We start from the raw sequence: 20,038 nt of genomic DNA on the forward strand, positions 1-20,038 counted from the left end.
GTAATGCAGGGGATATACACCTCACTGCTATTCCTTATTTACAGCATAAATATTCAGACATTGGTAGATCATGATATTTGAGGTGTGTAATTTTTGCAGGTTCATCAAGAGGTCTGGTTGATGTGCTGGTTAAAATAAAGTTTGCAGTATTACGTACAGTGAGTTAAACTGGCTGGAGACAAGCTTCTGTAATCATCTAGATCTCAGGAGGCAGCCCAGATCAATCATCCATTTAAGCAGTATTGTCACTAGATGGTTGCAGAGGACAAGGCTGAAACATGTACACTGACATTTTGGGCTCTATCAGCATTGAGAATGTTCAGAGACTCCTTTTAATTGTCTACTATCACTTATATTACAGACATCACACAAACCAGCCTTCCATTCATTGACTCCATCTACACAGCCTTAGGAAAGCAACTGACATAATCAAAGATGTATCCCATCCTGGTTATACTCTCTTACTTCCTCTCTCACCAGACAAAATATCGAAAGTTTGAATGTATGTATGAACGAATTCAAGAACTGCCTCTTCTCTGTTGTTATCAGACTTTTGAATGGACCTCTCGAAAGTTAATGCTGATCTCTCTCGTTCTCTGTCTCTCTCCACATTCTCTGTGGCATTAGTGTGTTCTGCACTCTGCTACCATGATGCACTTTGTATGGTACAACTTGCCTGGATAGCACACTCAACAATATGTTTCACTCTATCTCAGTGAATTTGACAACAATAAATCAAATTCAAAATAAATGTGGCAGGACTATGGTGCTCTTATCTGATCTGTCGATCTTGTATTGTCCTATGTTGTAACTTCATCAGCTTGGTATCTCATTGTCAGGTGTGAATGATACTGCTTCTAGTATCTCTTTCACACACATCAAACCATGGCTGGTCTCCAGGATAGTGAGGACATGTTGGATCTTGAGGTTACAGGTTGTGGTTGAATGCTTTTCCATTGCTAATGGCCCACAATGCCTCCTAGATAACCAGTTTTTAAGTTACTGGATCTGTTCTGCATCTGCACAATTTGGTATTGTTATAGGGCAGCTTATTTTTAAATTTCTTAAGATAATGAAGCAGTCTATGCATAATATTAAAGTGTGAAGATAGAACTTTGCATCCACATGGTGGTCATTGTTACTAACACTGCCATCGACAGATGCAACTGTGACAGGTAGATCGGTGACAGCAATGTTAGATCATATTCTACCTTGTATTGGTTTCTCACTACCTGCTGCTGGTGCAGTCTGGCAGCTGTGTCCTACAGGACCAAGTCACTGGTGGTACTGAGCCCCTTTTGGTAAGAAACATTGAAGTAATCAGTTCAGCCAATTCTGTGTCCTCTCCCTTGTCCTTGGAATGTCTTCAAAGTGGTGTTGAATGCAAAATATTTGTCAGCTGAGGGAATACAATTGATGATCAACAGAAGTTTCATTTACTCTTTTTGACTTGATTCCATGAGGTAGTGGGTCTGGTGCACCTAGCACCTCCACGAAACTGGTCCCCACATTTCTGAGCAGAACAATTTTCTTTTATTTTAGCAGGTGGAATATCTATAACTCAAATAATGTAAATGCCTATTATTAATAGTTGACAGGACTGCAGGAAAGGTTGCATTATGACTTGCATTCAATGAGTACAGTGTGTCGCTCAGGTGACTGAGTTCTGCACAGACCTCAAAAATTAGAGAGCAAAGTAAACAAGGCAAGTATTTGTGTCTGTCTGTCTGGAGGGTGGGGATGGGAATGGGAGGAGTTGAGTTTAGAAGAATGGAGGAAAAAAAATCATGAAGTCAGGCTCTAAAGGTATGGAATTTAAAGTTGTATCCTAGAATCTATAAAGTGCCAGTGTAGAAAATGAGGTGATGTTCCTTGAGCTTGTGTTGTGCTTCTTTGGAACATTTGCAGCAGCCCAAGATACAAATTTTACCATGAGAGCAAGATGGTTTACTGAAATGGCAACATGAAGATTGGGATCATTTCTGTGGACAGAGCAAAATTCCTCTGCAAAGTGGTCACCCAATCTGCATTTGATCTCTCCAATGTAAAGGATACCATATTGTGAGCAGCCAATTGTGAGTAGACTAGATTGAAAGAAGTGCAAGTAAAATATTGCTTCACCTGGAAGGTGTCTGGCTTGGACAGTAAGGAGGAAGTTGGTGAATGGTCAAATGCTGCATCTGCTGAGATTTGCATGGGAAGTTACCATGGTTGAGTGAGGAATTGTCAGGAGCGATGGAGCAGTCAAACAGTGTATTGCAGTGGGAACAGTTCTTGGGAAATGCTGATTTGTGGAGTGGAGGGGAAGATGCATTTGGAGGTGGCAGAGAATGATATTTGAATGCTGAGAATAGTGGGGTGGAAAGTGAAGGGGGACACTATATTGTTATGGAAAAGAAAGGAAGAGGTGAGGGCAAAATTGCAGGAAATGGGTTGGACATAGCTGAGGGCCCTGTGAACCATCATAGTAGGGAATCCCTGGTAGGGGGCAAAAGTCCTTGGTGGACGAAGGAATGCTGCACTGTTCCAGTGAGGTGCAAAGCAAGTTTAAGGGCCATCCGGCCTCTACAGTTAATAATGAATTCCACAACTTCAGATCCTAGCCTTGTGACTTTCTTGTCTTTTTCACATGCTCAGATGTTCAGCATCTGCAGTGCAGAGGAACCTCAATTATCTGAAGGACATGGGTGGGGAGCATTTTGTTTGGTTAATTGAATGCTGGACAACCTGGTTTAGTCTGCATCGGGACCTTGCGATCTTGCCGGATAATCCAATACTTGGACAGTCGAATGCTGGATAATCGAGGCTCCTCTGTATTTGCTTTTATTCTATGGCAAAACTAGCAGTTATTAGATTTCTGAGAAGTCTGTTTCAATTTTAAACAAATCTCCATTGTCTGCAACGAACTTCCAATGACCTTTTTTTTAAACAAACCACTATATCCCCAAAACTTTAAATTTCATTTTCCACAATCTTTCAAAATGCAAGTCTTTGAAGCAGTCTTTGGTATAAAGCATCTTTAGAACACAGCCTCTGGATTACTGGTCATAATATCAGAAGTGCAATGGCTTTTAACCTCTTTTCACAAGATAACCTCTGTATTTAAAAACACAAAAGCCAGTTTAACTCCTTGGAGAATGCACATTGAGAAGAATAGCCATCACTTTCCATTGAAAGCCCACGTAGAGGTAAAATGATATGTTCCTAGCCCTGCCTTTTATCTCTCTCTATCATTTATTATTGCCCTGTCTTTCTATTGCCTGTATTATTTGCATTCTCTATATGCAAGGGGACACCCCTTTCAGACCATATTTTCAGGATTGCCAGTCATTCACTGATATGCATTTTTTTTCTAGCTTTGATTATCAACTACCTCTTTGGTTTGCAAAGAGAAATCATATCATTCAACAAATGTGATTGCAGTTCTTGCTATTTTGAGTCCATAATTCACAAAATCATACCTAGCTCTTTAACTTGTAGCAGCAGTTTAAATGATATAACAAAATTGAATTTCCTTCACTCCAAGTGTGGGAAAACCAGTGACCAATGGTTGAAACGGTTCCACCATCTGTAGAAGATGAAAATATAGTTTAATGAAACTTCAAGCTAGCACCAGAAGTATGAGTTACCACTGCCATCCAATACAGAAAAAGATGACTACAATTCAACTTGGCTCTTTGCTCTGGTATTTTCCAACCACGTGTGCGTGGGTGAACAAAGGTTGGGTGTGGATCTTGAAGAATGCTTCTGGAAAGTTATACATCAATTAATAATCTACTGCTTTTGACGCAACCTAAGGCAGACTTCCCATTCTTGTGAAATAATGTACTTTTTTTTATTCATAAGTAACAAGCACATAGAAAACTATACTTATAGTGAGCTAAACTGATCCTTTGCAGTTGAACACATGTTTAGAATAGTTTTCTAAAATGTCTGAAACAGACTTGTTCGAAAGGAAAATGTTTTCATGGTAATCAGTCTCTAGGAACAGAACAGAAAGTTTTGATTAGACTGTTTAGTGTGTCTGGATTTCCTCTCCAGTTCACTTTGCCAGCTGATGAGTGGCTGGAGCTATTCCTGAGGGAAAACAGCTGCTCAATGGATAGTTTATCTAATATCTGCAGGTGCAGAACAGGCAAAGGCCCACTACTGTATTGAAACTGGCCTTGTTTAAAGTATTCCACTCCATTAACACACCATGCATAGATTGCTTGCGTGTCAAGTACTAATTCACTGGGTCGGAAGCTTTTAACACGCCCGGCAAAGTTCAGTTTATTGTGCAACTGTTAGCTTGCAGGGTTGCACAACCTGTGTGTGTAATCAGTTTGACCCCTGCAAATGGCCACGTTGCTTCTGAGCTACGGTGAATTTTAAGTTTTCTTCTGAAGTGCATAAGACCTATTATGGCTGTTGAAGATGGCTGCTAGAGGGAATTGTTCCCAAATCTATCACTACTTCCCTATGGGGAAACACCAGCTCCTGCATTTATACAGTGTGCTGGTAATTTTTAAAAATTTCATATACATATCAAGTTGTGCAGTATTTGCATAATGCCTAGCTTAAGTTTAAAACTGCTGCAAGAAATTAAATGCTTTTGTTTTATTGTCCATTTTAATTTCTACATTCCACTTATTGCCTGCTTATTTTGCCTTTCTTTCCAATTCTTCCTTTGACTTTGTTCTTGTCTAGTTGCATAGTGCTTCTCGAGTCTAAAGTGCCCGCTTTTCTACATTGGCTTTCTATTTTGAAATGAAAGCGGAGGAACCTCGATTGTCTGATTGACACGAGAGTGGGGAGTATTTTGATCGGATAATCAAATGTTCGGATAACACAGTTTAGCCAAGCATCGGGACCTTGCGATCTTGTTCGGATAATCGTTCCTCTGATTGTCAATAACTCCCAGATTTCATTTCTTTGTTTCTATGGGGGGACACACGTGTTACTGGGATTTTTAGTTTGAAAGAAAGGAACCAAAATTCTGAACTTAATAAAAGTGATCATGTGGCTATCAGATTGTCTTTATAAAACCCAGTGTCTCACTTATATCTTTTAAGGAAATCCATCCACCATCCTTACCAGAGCAGGTCTAAATGTGATTTTAACCCTATACAAACATAGTTGATTCTAACTGCTGGTTTATTGCATCAACCAGGATAGTTTATGAAGGTCCACCATCATTTCTTAAAGTTGTTTTTAAAAAAAGTGATAAAATGACACTCCAGAATGATACAGGATCTCTAGGCTCATCCTTTTCAAATGCTAAAGGATAGTCTTGTGTGTTGATTTAATAATATTGCCAAATAACTAATGATATAAATCCGATTTTATTATTGGAGTCCAGTGGTTAATGCAGACTACGTATAGTTTATTCAAAATGATTGAATGCTTGTGTTTATTGTTATGCTGTTTGACACATTCTTTACAATATTCATCAACTATTTGAGTATCTCTGAAATTAGCACAAATGTAGTAATATAGGAGAAGTAGGAAAATGTTAATGTTTTCCTGAATCCTGGTGGCCTAAACCTGTGTTTCTTATACCTCCAAATTCCAGCAGATAATTTGGAAATTACGCCCTTTAACTGTGCATCTAGCAATAGAAATGCTTGTAATAAAACTTGCTTCTAATCTTGTACTTCTAAACAAACTGTTTTTTTTAAATTTCTGGCTGCTTGCTTTTTAAACTGTAAAGTTAAGCAGGATATTGCAATTATTTTTTACAGCATTATCTCTGTTTTGACAAACGTTTCATAAGTATAGGGGGGAAAACATTAAACCAGATATTTCAATGTGCGTTTGTTAATCACTTTCATTAGCTATTGGGCCTGTGGTAAATTTAAACTGCTGCTTTGTGTTTTTTTTTAAAATTGGAATTGAATGCTTCATTTGCTCCTGCACCATAGAGTCACCTCTATGTAAATTATTTTGCAATGTTTGTATGCTCTAGTATGTTTATTGCTGCTTGTTTTCTCTGTGGGCCTCATTATATGACAGGGTGCAATTAATGGCAACATTGAACCAACTGTACTGCATTAAAATTAAAATTTGTTTCATTGCATGTAAATGTTATCACTAGCAGTATGAGTAAAAACCATCCTTGATAAGTTCTTATGCTTCTGTAGAAAAGCAATGCATCAACAAGTTGTAGTGCTGATGCCTCCAAGGAGCCCTTCAATCATCATTTTAGTTATATTTTAGTTTATGATCGCATCTCTGAAAGGAATGTGGAAAGCAACAATTCTAATTGATTTGTGCATTATTAAAATATTAAAATTTGATTTTGCTTTTAAGAAAATACACATTTCAATAAACATATTAAGAGGTTGATTAACCTATTAAGGGGCAGTTCAATACGTTTTGAAAGATGTTTTGAGACATTGCATAAATAGTTGAAAACTGATTCTGAACTGTGTCTAGCATTAACTTTTTTTAAAAAAGGTGGCCAGACAATGCTAAATCCTACAGACCAGAGCCAATCATTAGGAATGACAGCTAGAAGACTTTTTCTGGTAATGCTTAGCCTGAGGATTATCAAAGGCCAAATCTGACTTTGCTCACTGTTATATTAAAGCTCCTCCATTAATGTACTGGCCATTTTTAAAATTGTGGGGTTTGCAGGCTAATCCAACATTTATTGCCCATTTGTAACACCTTTTAGAAGTTGTTGGTGGTGAATTTCTGCAGTCTGTATGGTGTGTGTACACCCACTGTGTTCCCTGCACTACATGTTAGGGAATGCTGTTAAGGAATAAGTTGCAAGGTTTTGATCCAGTGACAGTGAAGGAATTGTGATGTTATTCCAAGACAGGATGGTGAGTGCTTCGGTGGTGAGCTTGCAAGTGGTGCTATTCCCATGTGTCTGCTGGCCTTGTCCTTCTAAGTGTCTGAGGTTTTGGGTTTAGAAGGTGCTGTATCATGAGCATTTGTAAGTTGATGCAGTACATTTTATCGTTAGTGTACAGTGCTACGCAGTATATTGATGGAGGGAGTGAATGTTGAAGTAGGTGGATGGGGTGCCAGTGAAGGGGATTTGCCTTGGATGGGTGGAGCTTCTTGAGTGTCGTTGGAGCTGCACTAATCCAGATATGGAGAGCATATTCCATCATATGTCTGACTCGTGCCTTGCAGGTGATGGACAGGCTATGTGACATTGGGAGATGGTCAGTGGCAACTGCTCCCCCCCCCCCCACCTCCCACCCACCACCACTTCCACAGGATGTTAGTAGTGGAATATTTTAGCAATGATAATTTCATTAAATGTCAAGGGGAGATGGGTCGATTCTCATTGGAGATGGTCATTGCCTGTTATTTGTGTGGCGTGAATGTTACATAGTTATTAGCCCAAGCCTGAATGTTGTCCAGGTCTTGCTGCATTTGGACACAGACTGCTTCAGTATCTGAGGAATCATGATGGTGCTGAATATTGTGCAATCATTAGTAAACTTTCCCCACTTCTGACTTTCTGGAGGGAAGGCAGTTGATGACGAGGGTGAAGATGATTGAACCAGTGACATTCCTCTGAGGACCTTCTGCAGAGGTGTCTTTGGACTGAGATGATTGAACTCCATCAGTCACAACCATCTTCCTTTTGTGCTAAATGTGGTTGCAACCAGCGATCACAGAAGTGTTCTCTTTCCATTTGGAATATATTATCTTTATGAACCTTTGAAAGCTGAAGTATTCGTATAAATACAAAGTAAATCTTTTTGAATGAAAAGTTTATTTTATTTTAATGTCAGATTGTTGTAGGGGAGTTTTCCCCAACCCCAAGTCTCCTCCTATTGGTCAATCTGGTGAGGATATAATTGTTAAGAATGATGGCTGAACCTTTTTGGCCTGGATCGTAGGCTTCCCCACAGATTGGCTTGAATGCAAGGGGCAGGTATAATCCAACAGATGGCCTTCTACCCCAAACCCTTAAATTATTTTGCACATTTTGCAGGGACATGATGGAGGCATCAAGTGCCCCATAAAATTCAGCTCTTTATCTTTTTTCGCAAGTTGCTAGTCTTTATCTTTAAACCTGAGAAATCAGTTGGATATTCACAGTTAGATTATATCACTGTCATACCTAAAATTGTATTTGTCCACCTATTCACTTTCCTATAGGAATCACCAATCAGAAACTTTCTGATTTTCTATCTAACTGCAGCAGCGTTGGTTAACTCCTTGATACAAAAAGTATGAATTAGTGCTGGAACAGTGTGGTCTCTCTGGCTGCTGTTATACCAGTTAGTGCCTTCAATCACAAGACTATTTTGAGAGCCAGTGATGACTTTCAAATGCCATGTTTTGATTGAAGTCAAAGATTGCCTTTTCCTATCAATTTGTTTATTCATTAGCTTTGGCTATTTCCCACTGAATTCTGTAGATAGTGATTTCCCCCCCCCCCCCCCCCCCCCACAAATGTACCAGCTGTTCACAGTACTCCATGATCGATGTTAGGCCCATGAATTCATGTGTTATAATAATCCCCCATTTCAAGCTTCAAATTACTAGATAAATTTGTCTTGTGCTTTGGATGGCACTGTTGTACCATATTGTCACGTGTTTGGAATAGTGCAGCTTGGGTTTAATTATGCTCATATATCCTTGAGTCAGAATTCACGCATACATTTTGAGAATTTGAGTCACAGCAGTTTTCCTCCTGCTAAAACAGCTACTCATGTTTATAGAACATTTCTTCAAGGCTTTATAATTAAAAAAAAACACCACAGAGCTTTAAGGGAATATTGTTAAGCAACATTATGATCCAAGTAAAAGAATAGATCAGGTGGTCAAAAGTTTGGTCAAGGAGGTCATGTCCGCAGTGCCGGAAACCATTTGCTTTACTCATGTCAGTGTAATGGGAAGTTAGTTTTTTTGAGTCTAAAGGAAATAGATGTTCAAGGAATGAAAAATTGGCTGGCATCTGCCCCTCAACATAACATTTCTATTTAAATGTTGTTGCTGTCAGTCATTATGACATTTTGTCATGAAAACTGACTTTTTAAAACTGCTGTATAAATAATAACAATTCAGAAAATATTACTCATAAATCACAGAAAATTAGCTGTCTCTTTCAATAGTTCATGTCCAGTAAGAAACGTTGTTGAGACTGCGTTGCCCTTTCTCCATTCCAACCAATACTGTCCGATGCTGAAATGTCTCCTGTGTGCAACTGGTCTAGAAATCTAAGCACAAAACCAGAAACTGCTTGATAGACTCTGGTATGGCAGCATCTGTGGAGAGAAATCAGGGCTCAAGTTTTGTGTCAAGTGATGGTTCCTCAAAGGACCCAAAACATTAACTCTGATTTCTCTCCAAAGATGCTGCCAGACCTGCTGAGCTTTTCCAGCAATTTGGTTTTTTGTGTGATTTACAGCATCTGCAGTTCTTTCAACCTTTGTTCATAAATCCAAGCCAATGTAGTTGACATTATACTTTTCAGTTGCCTCCAGTCGCTTCTAGGTGGAACACCTCACAGTAGTTAATTGCATGGATGGAAAGAGAAAAGGGAGAAATTAATTCTAAAGTACAAAATATAGCCTGTTGGCTATTCTAGAATGCTTGAAAATTGCACCCAAGAGTATCTGCTGTCCTGAGTTATGACTCAAACTTGGTATGACTTGAAATATCTCTTATTCCCTTTCCCAGATGGTTTAGCTTTGCTGTCAGAGACTGAAATCAAATATTTATTTGTACTACAATCACATTGCTTTGTTCTGGATCTAATTTATTGAAGAACTGAGTCTTTCACTGTGATCCCACTACTAAAAGCCAAACTCTTAAGAAATTAGGTAGCGTGCTATTTATTCACTATCATCTTTTAACAAGTTAGCTTCCATCATAATTGAAGTATCTTCAAATATTCTATGTTACAATTTGAAATGATCCTGAGAACAATTGTGAATATCTGTTTTGTTTCTGCTCTAGACTTGAACTCTAGTTCTTAAATTATGAGGGGAAATGTTTGAAGCCACTTTTGCATTCTCTTCTAGCTTCTAGTACAGAAGGGAGTCATTTTTGAAAGCCTTGCCAAAAGATGAGAATACTGCAGCTGTTGGCCCATATGTCTTTTTGTTGGGAAATAAGAGTACCCCTTTGTAAATTAGGTCTGATTTTCTTATCCCTGTTTCTATTCTAGGTTGTTTGATCATTCCATGGAAGGGTTTAAAAGTTGGGAATTCATGACCACACATTGCTGGGGTGAAAAGGCAGCAGGTGACTGGATCCTTGAAATTCATGACAGTCCTTCACAACTCCGAAACTTCAAAACACCAGGTACTTGCAGAAATCAATTAGAATTCAAAATTTTAAATGCCAGCATTTCTTCTGTGGAACAATACTGTTAGAATATGGATTCCTAAACTAGTTTACTGTTGAATTGTATTTAACCATTTGCAAATTTTAATTAAAAATCAGATGAACAGATTCAGATGATAAGTTTCAAAGCGCAATTGAAACATGGTTGAAACTGTAAAACATTTGTTCATGAGCAAGATTGTCAAACATCCAAAACTCATGACTATATGGCTCTGTCCCCTAAGCCTTGCCTGCAGGTAGGTTAAAACTCACGGTTTATAACAAGATAAAATGAAATCATAGCATTTTTGCAATAATGCCTCTGTCATTCCTCCTTCTGCATAGTTGCTATCGATGTGACATTTGTGTGTGTTACAACTGTGGCAAAGCTAGTTTCAGCAGTAACACAATGTGTTACAGTAGTTATGCCATAAAATGCTCCATGTTAGAAAGAAGGTCTGTGTGTCTGTATGCTTTTCCATTATTTAGCTTGAACATTTACAAGTGGGTGGGCGGAACAGCACACACCATAAGGGGAGGCAAACCTGATTACAATTTATTTCTGAAATGTGACACTACCATTGCTAAGAAACCGAGGAAGGGTGAAAGACTTGCTGGCAATAATACAACATGCCTAATAGCATCACTAATAATATTTTCCATTTGTCAAAGGAGTGTGTAGGGAGTTGCTCTGTCTAAGCCACAGAATGCCTGACCAGATGGTAAAGAATTGGTAGCCACAACATCCTTTGTGGCACAAAGCTTTGCCCACAATAAAAATCTGTTAGTGCAAGTTACTCAGTAGGAGTACATGAGTCAGAGGGAATTGGGAAACAAATCAGGTCATTTTCCCTGGCGACTGGGTTCTATCCCAAACGTTTAATTAGTTCTGGTCCCACCTGTTCATGAACTGTGTTATTACATCGTGTTACGGTCAGGTCTAATTCTGTTCCCTCGGGCAGAGTTTCCTGGGTAATTTCTTCCAGAATGTGTTCTTAATCACTTAAGATCTGTTTATTTTCAGCCAATACATTGAGCAATAGCCTTTGATCAAATAATTTAATTTGCAAGTGGTTATGTGTTGAGCCAGGTTTTGATTTTTTTTTTGCTGTATTGTATTCCAAACCATATGCTAAATGCTTCTGACTCCATGAGAGGGTGTTCAGTTGGAGTTTAGAAGTGGTTGTGAAAAAATACAAGCTTTTGTTTTCCTGTAGACGTGGGGGCCAGAGTGAAATTCATGTACAAAAGGCACAGCAGTCATGTTAGCCAGTGATGGCTGTAATTAACGTGATGGAAAAGTTCTGTTCTTGATTTGACATTGTTAACATTTGCATTCAATTCATAAAATCTGTGGTATGGCACAGCTGCTTCATGTGGCAATTCTTTGCTGAAACAAAAATGCAAAATTGACCTTCCTGGCTGCCATTTTGAATTTCTATTGATACCTCTGCCGTGGGGGGGTGGGGGGGGTGGCGGGGTAGGATATTCCTGATCATATGGAAGAGGTTTGCAATGCTCACACAAACCTGGGAATGTATTGCATGTTACTCCAAGAACAAAAGCTGAATTTCTGGTAAGTGTTTGCTGGAAATCCAAGCAATTTCTCTTTCAGAAATTGGATTGCACGATTATAGTTTGGCTGGCATCCAGTATGCGGCAAATCAACCATACAGCTCAAGGATTTGAGAGCCAAAAACCACACAAGCCTCAATACCCTATGATTGTTCTGGAAGTGCCAACTCCTGGTCCTTTCCAAACCTCTTGCAGAAAAGTTAAATGGTCTTGAACCTTAAAGACATGATTTGAAGACATTTGCAACATGTGATGTTGTGAGACTAATTATTTTGCTGCATGGAGTTGGAGAAAATGTCACTGGGAAGGACAATCTCTTCCAATTCACTATGATTTTTTAAGTTCTCTGGCAACTAATCTCTTCTCCAATCCTGAGGGGTCAAGAAGATCACCTACAAGCATTGGGAGGATTATAACACTTGTAAAATCTAGTTTTGATTTGTTCTTGGAATGTTGTGATCAGACGGTATTAATTACCCATCCTATTTTCTTAAGGCCTTTTAAGAACTATCCATTCTGTTCTAGAATCATGTGTAAGCCAGAGCAGGCGGGTGAAGGTGAAGTAAGCTTTCTCAAAAGAAACAAGCATGCATGATGAACCTCATAGAATTTCTTAAAACAAAACAACATCCTGGATTGCGGGAAATGACTGAATATACTGCATATGGAGTTTAGGAAAGCACCTCACTAAATGTGCAGAGGAGAATTCAAGCGAAGGTTATATGCAGACTTGCAAGGCATTCATTCAGTGTTTGTACTTGATCCAGAAATTGTCAGCAGTCACAATTTGAATGGATAGGTGAGTGAAGGAAAAAAATTAAAGATGTAATTGGACTGTACGGTCTGTTTTTCCGTGTTGTATGACTCTGTTTAAGAATAGGATAGAACGTGATGAGAATAATTTGCTGTCATGGCAGGTAAATGCTAACCTAGACAGTTTGAATCAAATGGCCTGTTTCAGTGTTGTACCTTAAATGATCATTTCTCTGAAGGACATGAGTGAACTATTTGAGTAAATAATCTTTTAAGAGGTAGATTTTCCTGCATGTTGGGGAAGTAATGAGAGGGATGTGCTGTAAAATTACTGAGGTCCCTGTCCAATCCCTAGGTGTCAACCAATTGAAACATAGTTAAAACTGTAAAACATTTGTTCATGAGCAAGGTTGTCAAACATCCAAAACTCATGACTATCCTCTGTCCCCTAAGCCTTGCCTGCAATGCAGTCTGCAGGTAGGTTAAGTCTCACGGTTTATAACAGGATAAAATAAAATCATAGCACTTTGCAATAATGTCTCTGCCATTCCTCCTTCTGCATAGTTGCTATCGATGTGACATTTGTGTGTGTTACAACTGTGGCAAAACAAGTTTCAGCAGTAACAAAATATGTGTTCCAATAGTTCTACCATAAAATGCTCCATGTTAGAAAGAAGGTCTATGCGTCTGTGTGTTTTTCCATTACTTAGCTTGAACATTTACAGGGTGGGTTGGAGACAGGCAAACTTGAAAGTGATCTGAATGCCATGGCCCCAGGTTTTAAGCAACTTATAACACCAATTATTGGCCACTTGGAAGCCAATTCTCATTCCCACCCTCCTTGTTCCATGGTTAATGTTTTAGGACTTATAGGAAAGGTTCAGGGTTGTTGTGGAGGCTGACATGTAACCCTGTCCAAGCCTGAAGACTGAATGGATAGAAATTCCTCTCACTCCGGAATCTCCCCTCCAGGGCGCTGCTATCTTATCCTCAGGCCTCCTCACAAGGTGCTCCCTCCACTTCCAACCTGTCTCTGCCAAGACCTCCACTCCCACTGTGGCCTCCTCTTTCCTCCCCACTGCGAAATCCCTGTCGCATGCTTGCTTTGTCCTGAATTCAAGGACTTTCAGTCTGGTGACAACTACTGCTTGCTAAACTACTGTCTATTGAAATTGTCCAAAGGATTTGTGAGGCAGAGGTCCATCTCCAGCCAATTAATGCTGCACATCTTATTAAGGAGCTGTGTTGATCAGTGGAGACACATGCGCATTGACTCTTCACATAGTGGGCATGAAGAAAACTCATCCATTTGAAAATTCAACTTCGCATTTTTCTGTAAATTTCATTATCACAAAGTTACCAGATCAAGATACATAATGTCATTGGGAAGTGACTTCCAGGGTTTTGATCCAGTCATGCTGAAAGAACAGTGATATATCTTGAAGTCTGGATGCTGCGCCATTGGGGGGTGTATTGCATTTGCTGATGTTGCTGAGTATCTGCTGTCTTTTCTTCTAGAAGATAGTGGTAAAGGGTTTGGAAGTTCCAAACGGGCTCTGGGTCATACATACAGTAGACCAAGTGGTTACTGTACAGTTTGTGTGTGTGTGTGTGTGTGTGTGTGTGTGTGTGTGTGTGTGTGTGTGTGTGTGTGTGTGTGTGTAGTCTGCATCACATCATGTAGTTGCAGTGTATCTTTCTGTAAGATAAAACAATATTGAGTAATGTACTCCATCTCTTCTAGTAAACCATGATGTTTACGCATTTGAACATGAATTTCATGTTGCACAAAAAACCTCAACTGGAAAATAAGTTGTGTTTATGACTAGTAATCACAAGGAAACTGACAAGCTGCAATGTCTCGTTGATCTTTCATGTCTGAACAAACTTTTGCAAGTCACAGGATAATTTGACTGAATTCTTAAATTTCAGATTTGTTTTCTCATGCTCTAATTGTGTTGACACTTTTTTTTTGTCCTCTACTTTCTGGAGGTGGAACACAAAGTTCCATTGCATAAAATTAGAAGACTATTTATTAAGGTGATTGCATTAGAGAACATCAGCTTATGTTGTGATCCCTGCAGAGACCAACAAAACAATTGACCAAAACCCCTATGTGAAAATCAAAGCTTTCACTTCTTTAATTTTTACTCTGACAATCAAACAAAAATTAAAAATTGAATATGAATTAATAGTAAAGAATGGTCAATATAAACTCTAAATGACAAATTAGACAATTCTGATTTTGTGTGTATTGCACAGTGCACTTCGTATATGTTAACCAAAATTCAGCCACAAAATCCTTCAAAGTGCTGAACCACCTCACACCAAATTCAAGTGCTTTAGCTTCAGGGCTTTAGCCATAAATTATTTTTGAACATCAGCTTTATTTTGCCCAGTTCTTCAAGTACAGTTTTCATCAAAGGCACACCTTTTCTCTCAAAGATGCCCTCACCCGTACTCCCATATCCAGCTTACTTAGCTTTTCAGCTGTGCCCCAGCCTCCACCTTCTGACCAAAGCTGGTCACCTGAGCCTTGTTTTCAGACCAGGTTAGGGATCTGGGCCTATTTTGCATCCTTTTTTCTTTGCAAAATCCAATTTTATAATACTTTGCATTTGACAGCATAACCAGCTCATTCCTAATCAAGCAGGCTACAAATCCCAGAATACATTGGACAAAGCATAGCTACACAGTGGAGATAGTCGGTAGGCCCTCTACATGATTTAATAGAAGCCACAGCAAAAGGATGAGTGCTGGTGTTGTACAAAGTTAAAAATCACACAAGACCAGGTTATAGTCCCAACAGGTTTATTTGGAAGCATCACTAAGCATAAATCCCATCCTGGTGTGTAAATATCTGCTTTAGGATATCTGACTTAGCAGAATGTCACTGTTTGTAGTATGTGTTATCAGACTAACATTAAAAAAACACCAAATGGCATCAAGTATTTTGCCAAGAATGAGACGCTAGTTGAGTTTCTAAAAACGACTGAAAGCTGGTTTGAAAAGAATTTTATTTTTAAAATGAGCCTGAAGAGTTACAAGAGCATAAAAAGGATATTTTACTTTAAGGCTGCAGTGACTAAAAGTTCTACAGTCAGTTGTTAAGCTAAAGTGGGGAGGGTTGAGGACTATGCAGCAAACTGGAGTCAGAACTAAAGGATGAAGGAGCAAATAAATGACTGGGCAGGTTGTATGCTTCAGACGTGGAAAGTACAAAGCAACGAAGAGATTTGAAGATAATGCTGGTTTTAAATTAGTGTTGGGAGTGGGGAATTTGTGTAACTCAGTGGGAATGAAGTGAAAGAATGAATGAGACAAAGTGGGCAACTGCATTTGGATAAGTTGAAATTTATAGATATTTAGAAAGATAGCAAGGGTCACATTGGAATAATTAAGTCTGGAGGTAATAAAAGGATGAAAAATATTCGGCCTTGCGGTGGGAGCAGCTGACTTCGTTCAGGGATGGATGTGAGAAGTCGTCAAGTGGATTTAGTGCTGTAGAGGATATGAAGTGTGAAGCCTCACCCAGCATCAAACCAGAATTATTATTCCGACCTGTAAGTGGATGGGAAAGGGTATAGTATCAGTGGTAGGGGAGAGAAGTTCACACAATATTGAAATGACAGCTCTCAACTCTAATATTCAGCAAATGAAGTTGCAATACATCTAAGATACCAAACCTTTGGTTGTTCACTTTTTTAGATCCCTAACCTATTTCTGATAAAATTGCTACAGTCCAGCTGGAAAATGGTGGGGATTGTTTTGTTTAGATTTCAGATGATGTTGTATATGTGACTGGTTTGATAGATGTCAGTTATCTACAGCTCTGCTAATGAGTCCATTGTACTTTTTATAGCTTGTTACAACTCTGTCTCCTTTTCTTAGGCAAACTGAAGGAGTGGTCTCTTGTACTTCATGGCACATCCATCCATCCATACACTTCTTTATATACAAGGTTAGATCAACTGAAGGTGCGATCAAGTCCAAGGGAAGATGTCTCTGATGACTATGCAGATGAGTACACTGGTAAGTTGGAATCTTTATATGAAACAGTGATATGGCTCTGCATTAATGTACATCCTCTTTCCTTTTTCTCTTCACTTCCTTTTAAAAAGGAATAAGCATGCAGCAATTTGATAGTATGATTAGATTCCCTACAGTGTGGAAACACGTCCTTCAACCCAACAAGTCCACACCAACCCTCTGACTAATCCACCTAACACTATGGACAATTTAGCATAGCCAATTCACCTAACCTGCACATCTTTGGAATGTGGGAGAAAACTGGAGCACCCACCGATATGGGTAAAATGTGCAAACTCTACACAGACAGTCACCCAAGGCTTGAATTGAACCTGAGACCTTGACACTGTGAGGCAGCAGTGCTAACCACTGAGCTGCTGTGCCACCCATATGCAATTGTGTTCTATTCCAGTCATAACTGATTGATAGTGTGTAATGACTCTGGATCTCATTAAAGTATAGAAATTTCAGTTTTAGTTATAGAACTGGGAAATTTGTTGACATATTACGCATTATTTCATGGTCCTCTTTTGATCAGGGCACCCTTCAAACTGACATTCTTAAGAAAACAAAATTTGAATTTGACAATGTTCCAGATTACATGTTTCTAAATGTAATAAAAAGTCAATTTTAATGAAGCAAAGGACTTTTTTTTTACTGGAAGAAGCTTATAGAATTTGTAATAAAACAAAGAATTGCAGATGCTGAAGATCTGAAACCAGATCAGAAATTGCTGGCAAAGCTCTGCAAGTCTGACAGCATCTGTGGGGAGAAAGCAGAGCCAATGTTTTGAGTCTGCTGACTCTTCATCAGACTCAAAATGTTGACTCCGCTTTCTCCCCACAGATGCTGGTAGACATGTCGAGTTTTGCCAGCTTTTGCTGTAGAATGTATACTTGGATTTTGCCTTTTGAACTGTGCAGTCAAATCCTTTCCAAATGACTAGGATGAAAGCAGTACACGATTGGAGGCCGGTAAATAATGATTTTGAGTTCGCTAAACTCCTTAATCCCATTATATTAGTAGGGCTGTGCAATGTTTTTGTTAGGTTTCACTGCACTGTTGAAGGATTATTTATATGTAGCCAGACTGTATCATTTAGAGTATAGTTATCTCTTCTCCAGTGCATGTTAAAACTGTAATTTTGTAGTCTTTGACCATTTGATGAATCATATTTTCTCCATACTCCTTAGATACGGGTGTGGTGTGATATGTGTGTTCTCAAGAGGACTGGAGAATTGCAAATGTCAAATCCTTTTATAAGGATAAATGCAGCACTACAAGCTAGTCAATTCAACTCAATGGCAAGAGACATTTTAGAAGTGAAAATATGTCAAAATCAAGTCACTTGGATTAGTGTAGATTAATTAAAGAAAGCCAGTGTGGAGGTCTTAAAAGGCAAATTGTGTTGAATCAACTTGTTTTCTCATGCAGTAACTGAGAGGGTTGATGTGGATATTGCAGTTGATGTTGTTCACATGGACTTTCAGAAGCATTTGACATAGGACAAATAAATGGGCTTGCAAGCAAAGGCCACAAAAGAGAATGGATTATGGTAGCATGTGTATTATGTGTATTGTGTGACTGGAGGTAATGGGGATTTGTTAATGGTTGTTTTAATTTTAACATGGTAGTAGGTAACATAAGGGGATGCGGTGGAGACTAGGATCACTCTTTTATTGATATAGTAATAATTTAGACTTGGGTAAGCAGATTTCAGTTTCAGAATTTGGAGATGACACAAAACTTGGAACTATTGTAAGGAGCTTAGCAAAGACCTCACAAAATTTAGCATTGAGTGGACACATGGCAAATTTAATTTAATGTGGTCAAGTATGATATGTTTAGTCCTCAACTAGAATGGAGTGTGCATTCCTGGGTACCATATTACCATGAATGAGAGATTTAAAGATGGTGTAGAAAAGATTTTGACCAAGGGATAAAAGACTTCAGCCTAGTGAGTGAATAGGAGAAACCGGAATTAATCACCTTAGGCATTTATGAGAAGATTTAGTAGGTGTTCAATGCTATGATTAGTGTAGACAGTGATGAGCAAAAAAATTGCATTGGCAGTAGGATTAAGAGCTAAAGGCCATCAGATAAAATACTGAGCAATTATGGGGAAAAGTACTTTCTGTAGTGAATTTGGAATGCATTGCCCAAGAGTGTGGTAGAGACAGTTTAGATGTAGCTTTCAAGAGGGAATTGAATAATGAACTAAATGGAATAAAATTTCAGGGTGATGAGAAAAGGTTGGGGAGTGACCCGAGTTGAATAACTCTTTCATTTGGACTCCACAGATCGTATATTCTCTTTCTGTTCTATAACTCTGTGGTTCTGTAATTGATTGATTTGTTATTGGCAATTATTGCTATCTGTCCAGATCTGACTTGACTTTGGAGTGTAAGGCGTTGAGACATGGCACAACTGTTTAGTATCATAAATGCACTTCCCATGCCACATGGGAACTTCAGGATATGTTATATTCTGGACGGCCACATGTGCAACAATTACCAGCTGAAGAAGCTCAAGCTTCAGAGTTCCAGAAAATCCCTGGACAACATTTAAGTGGGGAAAGTTAACAGCCAGAGATGATGGTTTATCCCTGTACCAATGACACAGAAGGAGACTGAGGCTTTATTGGCAGATTTTTAAGAGGTTAACAAAGAAATTGATAATTAAGATCTCAAAGATAGTAATCTCCAGATCTCCCCATGTTGAGTGCAGGTAATTACAGAAGTGAGCAGTGATTACCAATGAATATATGATCGAAGAGAGAGGTCAGGCCAGATCTTTAGATTTCTGAGACATTGGTACCTGGTTTGAATGAAGTGTGAAATTTAAACCAGTTGCAGTCAATAGGGTTGAGGACAATACTAGTATTTTGTTATATAATTTGTACTGGCCTATATGTAACGACAGACACTCAACAATATGACTCAACTTTTATGAATTTGTCAAAGAGCAACTCTTGTTTCAAAAATGTGCTAAAATGTCTCAAAAAGGAAGAAAAACGTTATAAAAGGGAGGTTTGCTAGACTTCTATCTTAAGAGGCAGGTGGATGGCAATCAAGAGTGCCGATCTGGAAGGGAGTGGAGTAAATCGGTGCAAGAGACCCGTGGGGCTGTTCCCTTTTGCAACAAATATACCAGTTGGGATACTGTTTGGGAAGAATCAACTGTCAGGAGGTGGTGACAGTGGTAGCCAGAACAGTGGCACCACAACTGGTTGTATTGTACAACAGGGAGGGTCAAAGTACAGGTAAGCAGTGATGGACAGGAACTCTGTAATCAGCAGTACAGACAGGTTTTTCTGTGGCCTGAAGCAAGATTCCAGGAGAGTGTGTTGTCTTCCTGGTCCCAAGACTAAGGATGACTGAGAGCAGGTACAGGATAT

At 38.9% G+C, this 20,038-nt stretch overlaps 1 protein-coding gene across 4 annotated transcripts in view; it reads left to right on the forward strand.

Moving 5' to 3' along the window:
- Positions 1–20,038, forward strand: part of pcsk5b (proprotein convertase subtilisin/kexin type 5b) — a 375,643-nt gene that overhangs the window by 200,644 nt on the left and 154,961 nt on the right. For all 4 annotated transcript variants that reach the window (XM_072585118.1, XM_072585127.1, XM_072585146.1 and 1 more), the window contains exons 13-14: positions 10,127–10,263; positions 16,504–16,644. In XM_072585118.1, the coding sequence (XP_072441219.1) occupies positions 10,127–10,263; positions 16,504–16,644 (278 nt within the window). The remainder of the gene's footprint in view (positions 1–10,126; positions 10,264–16,503; positions 16,645–20,038) is intronic.

Source organism: Chiloscyllium punctatum, chromosome 2 (assembly GCF_047496795.1).
Source record: "Chiloscyllium punctatum isolate Juve2018m chromosome 2, sChiPun1.3, whole genome shotgun sequence".
Lineage (NCBI taxonomy): Eukaryota > Metazoa > Chordata > Chondrichthyes > Orectolobiformes > Hemiscylliidae > Chiloscyllium > Chiloscyllium punctatum.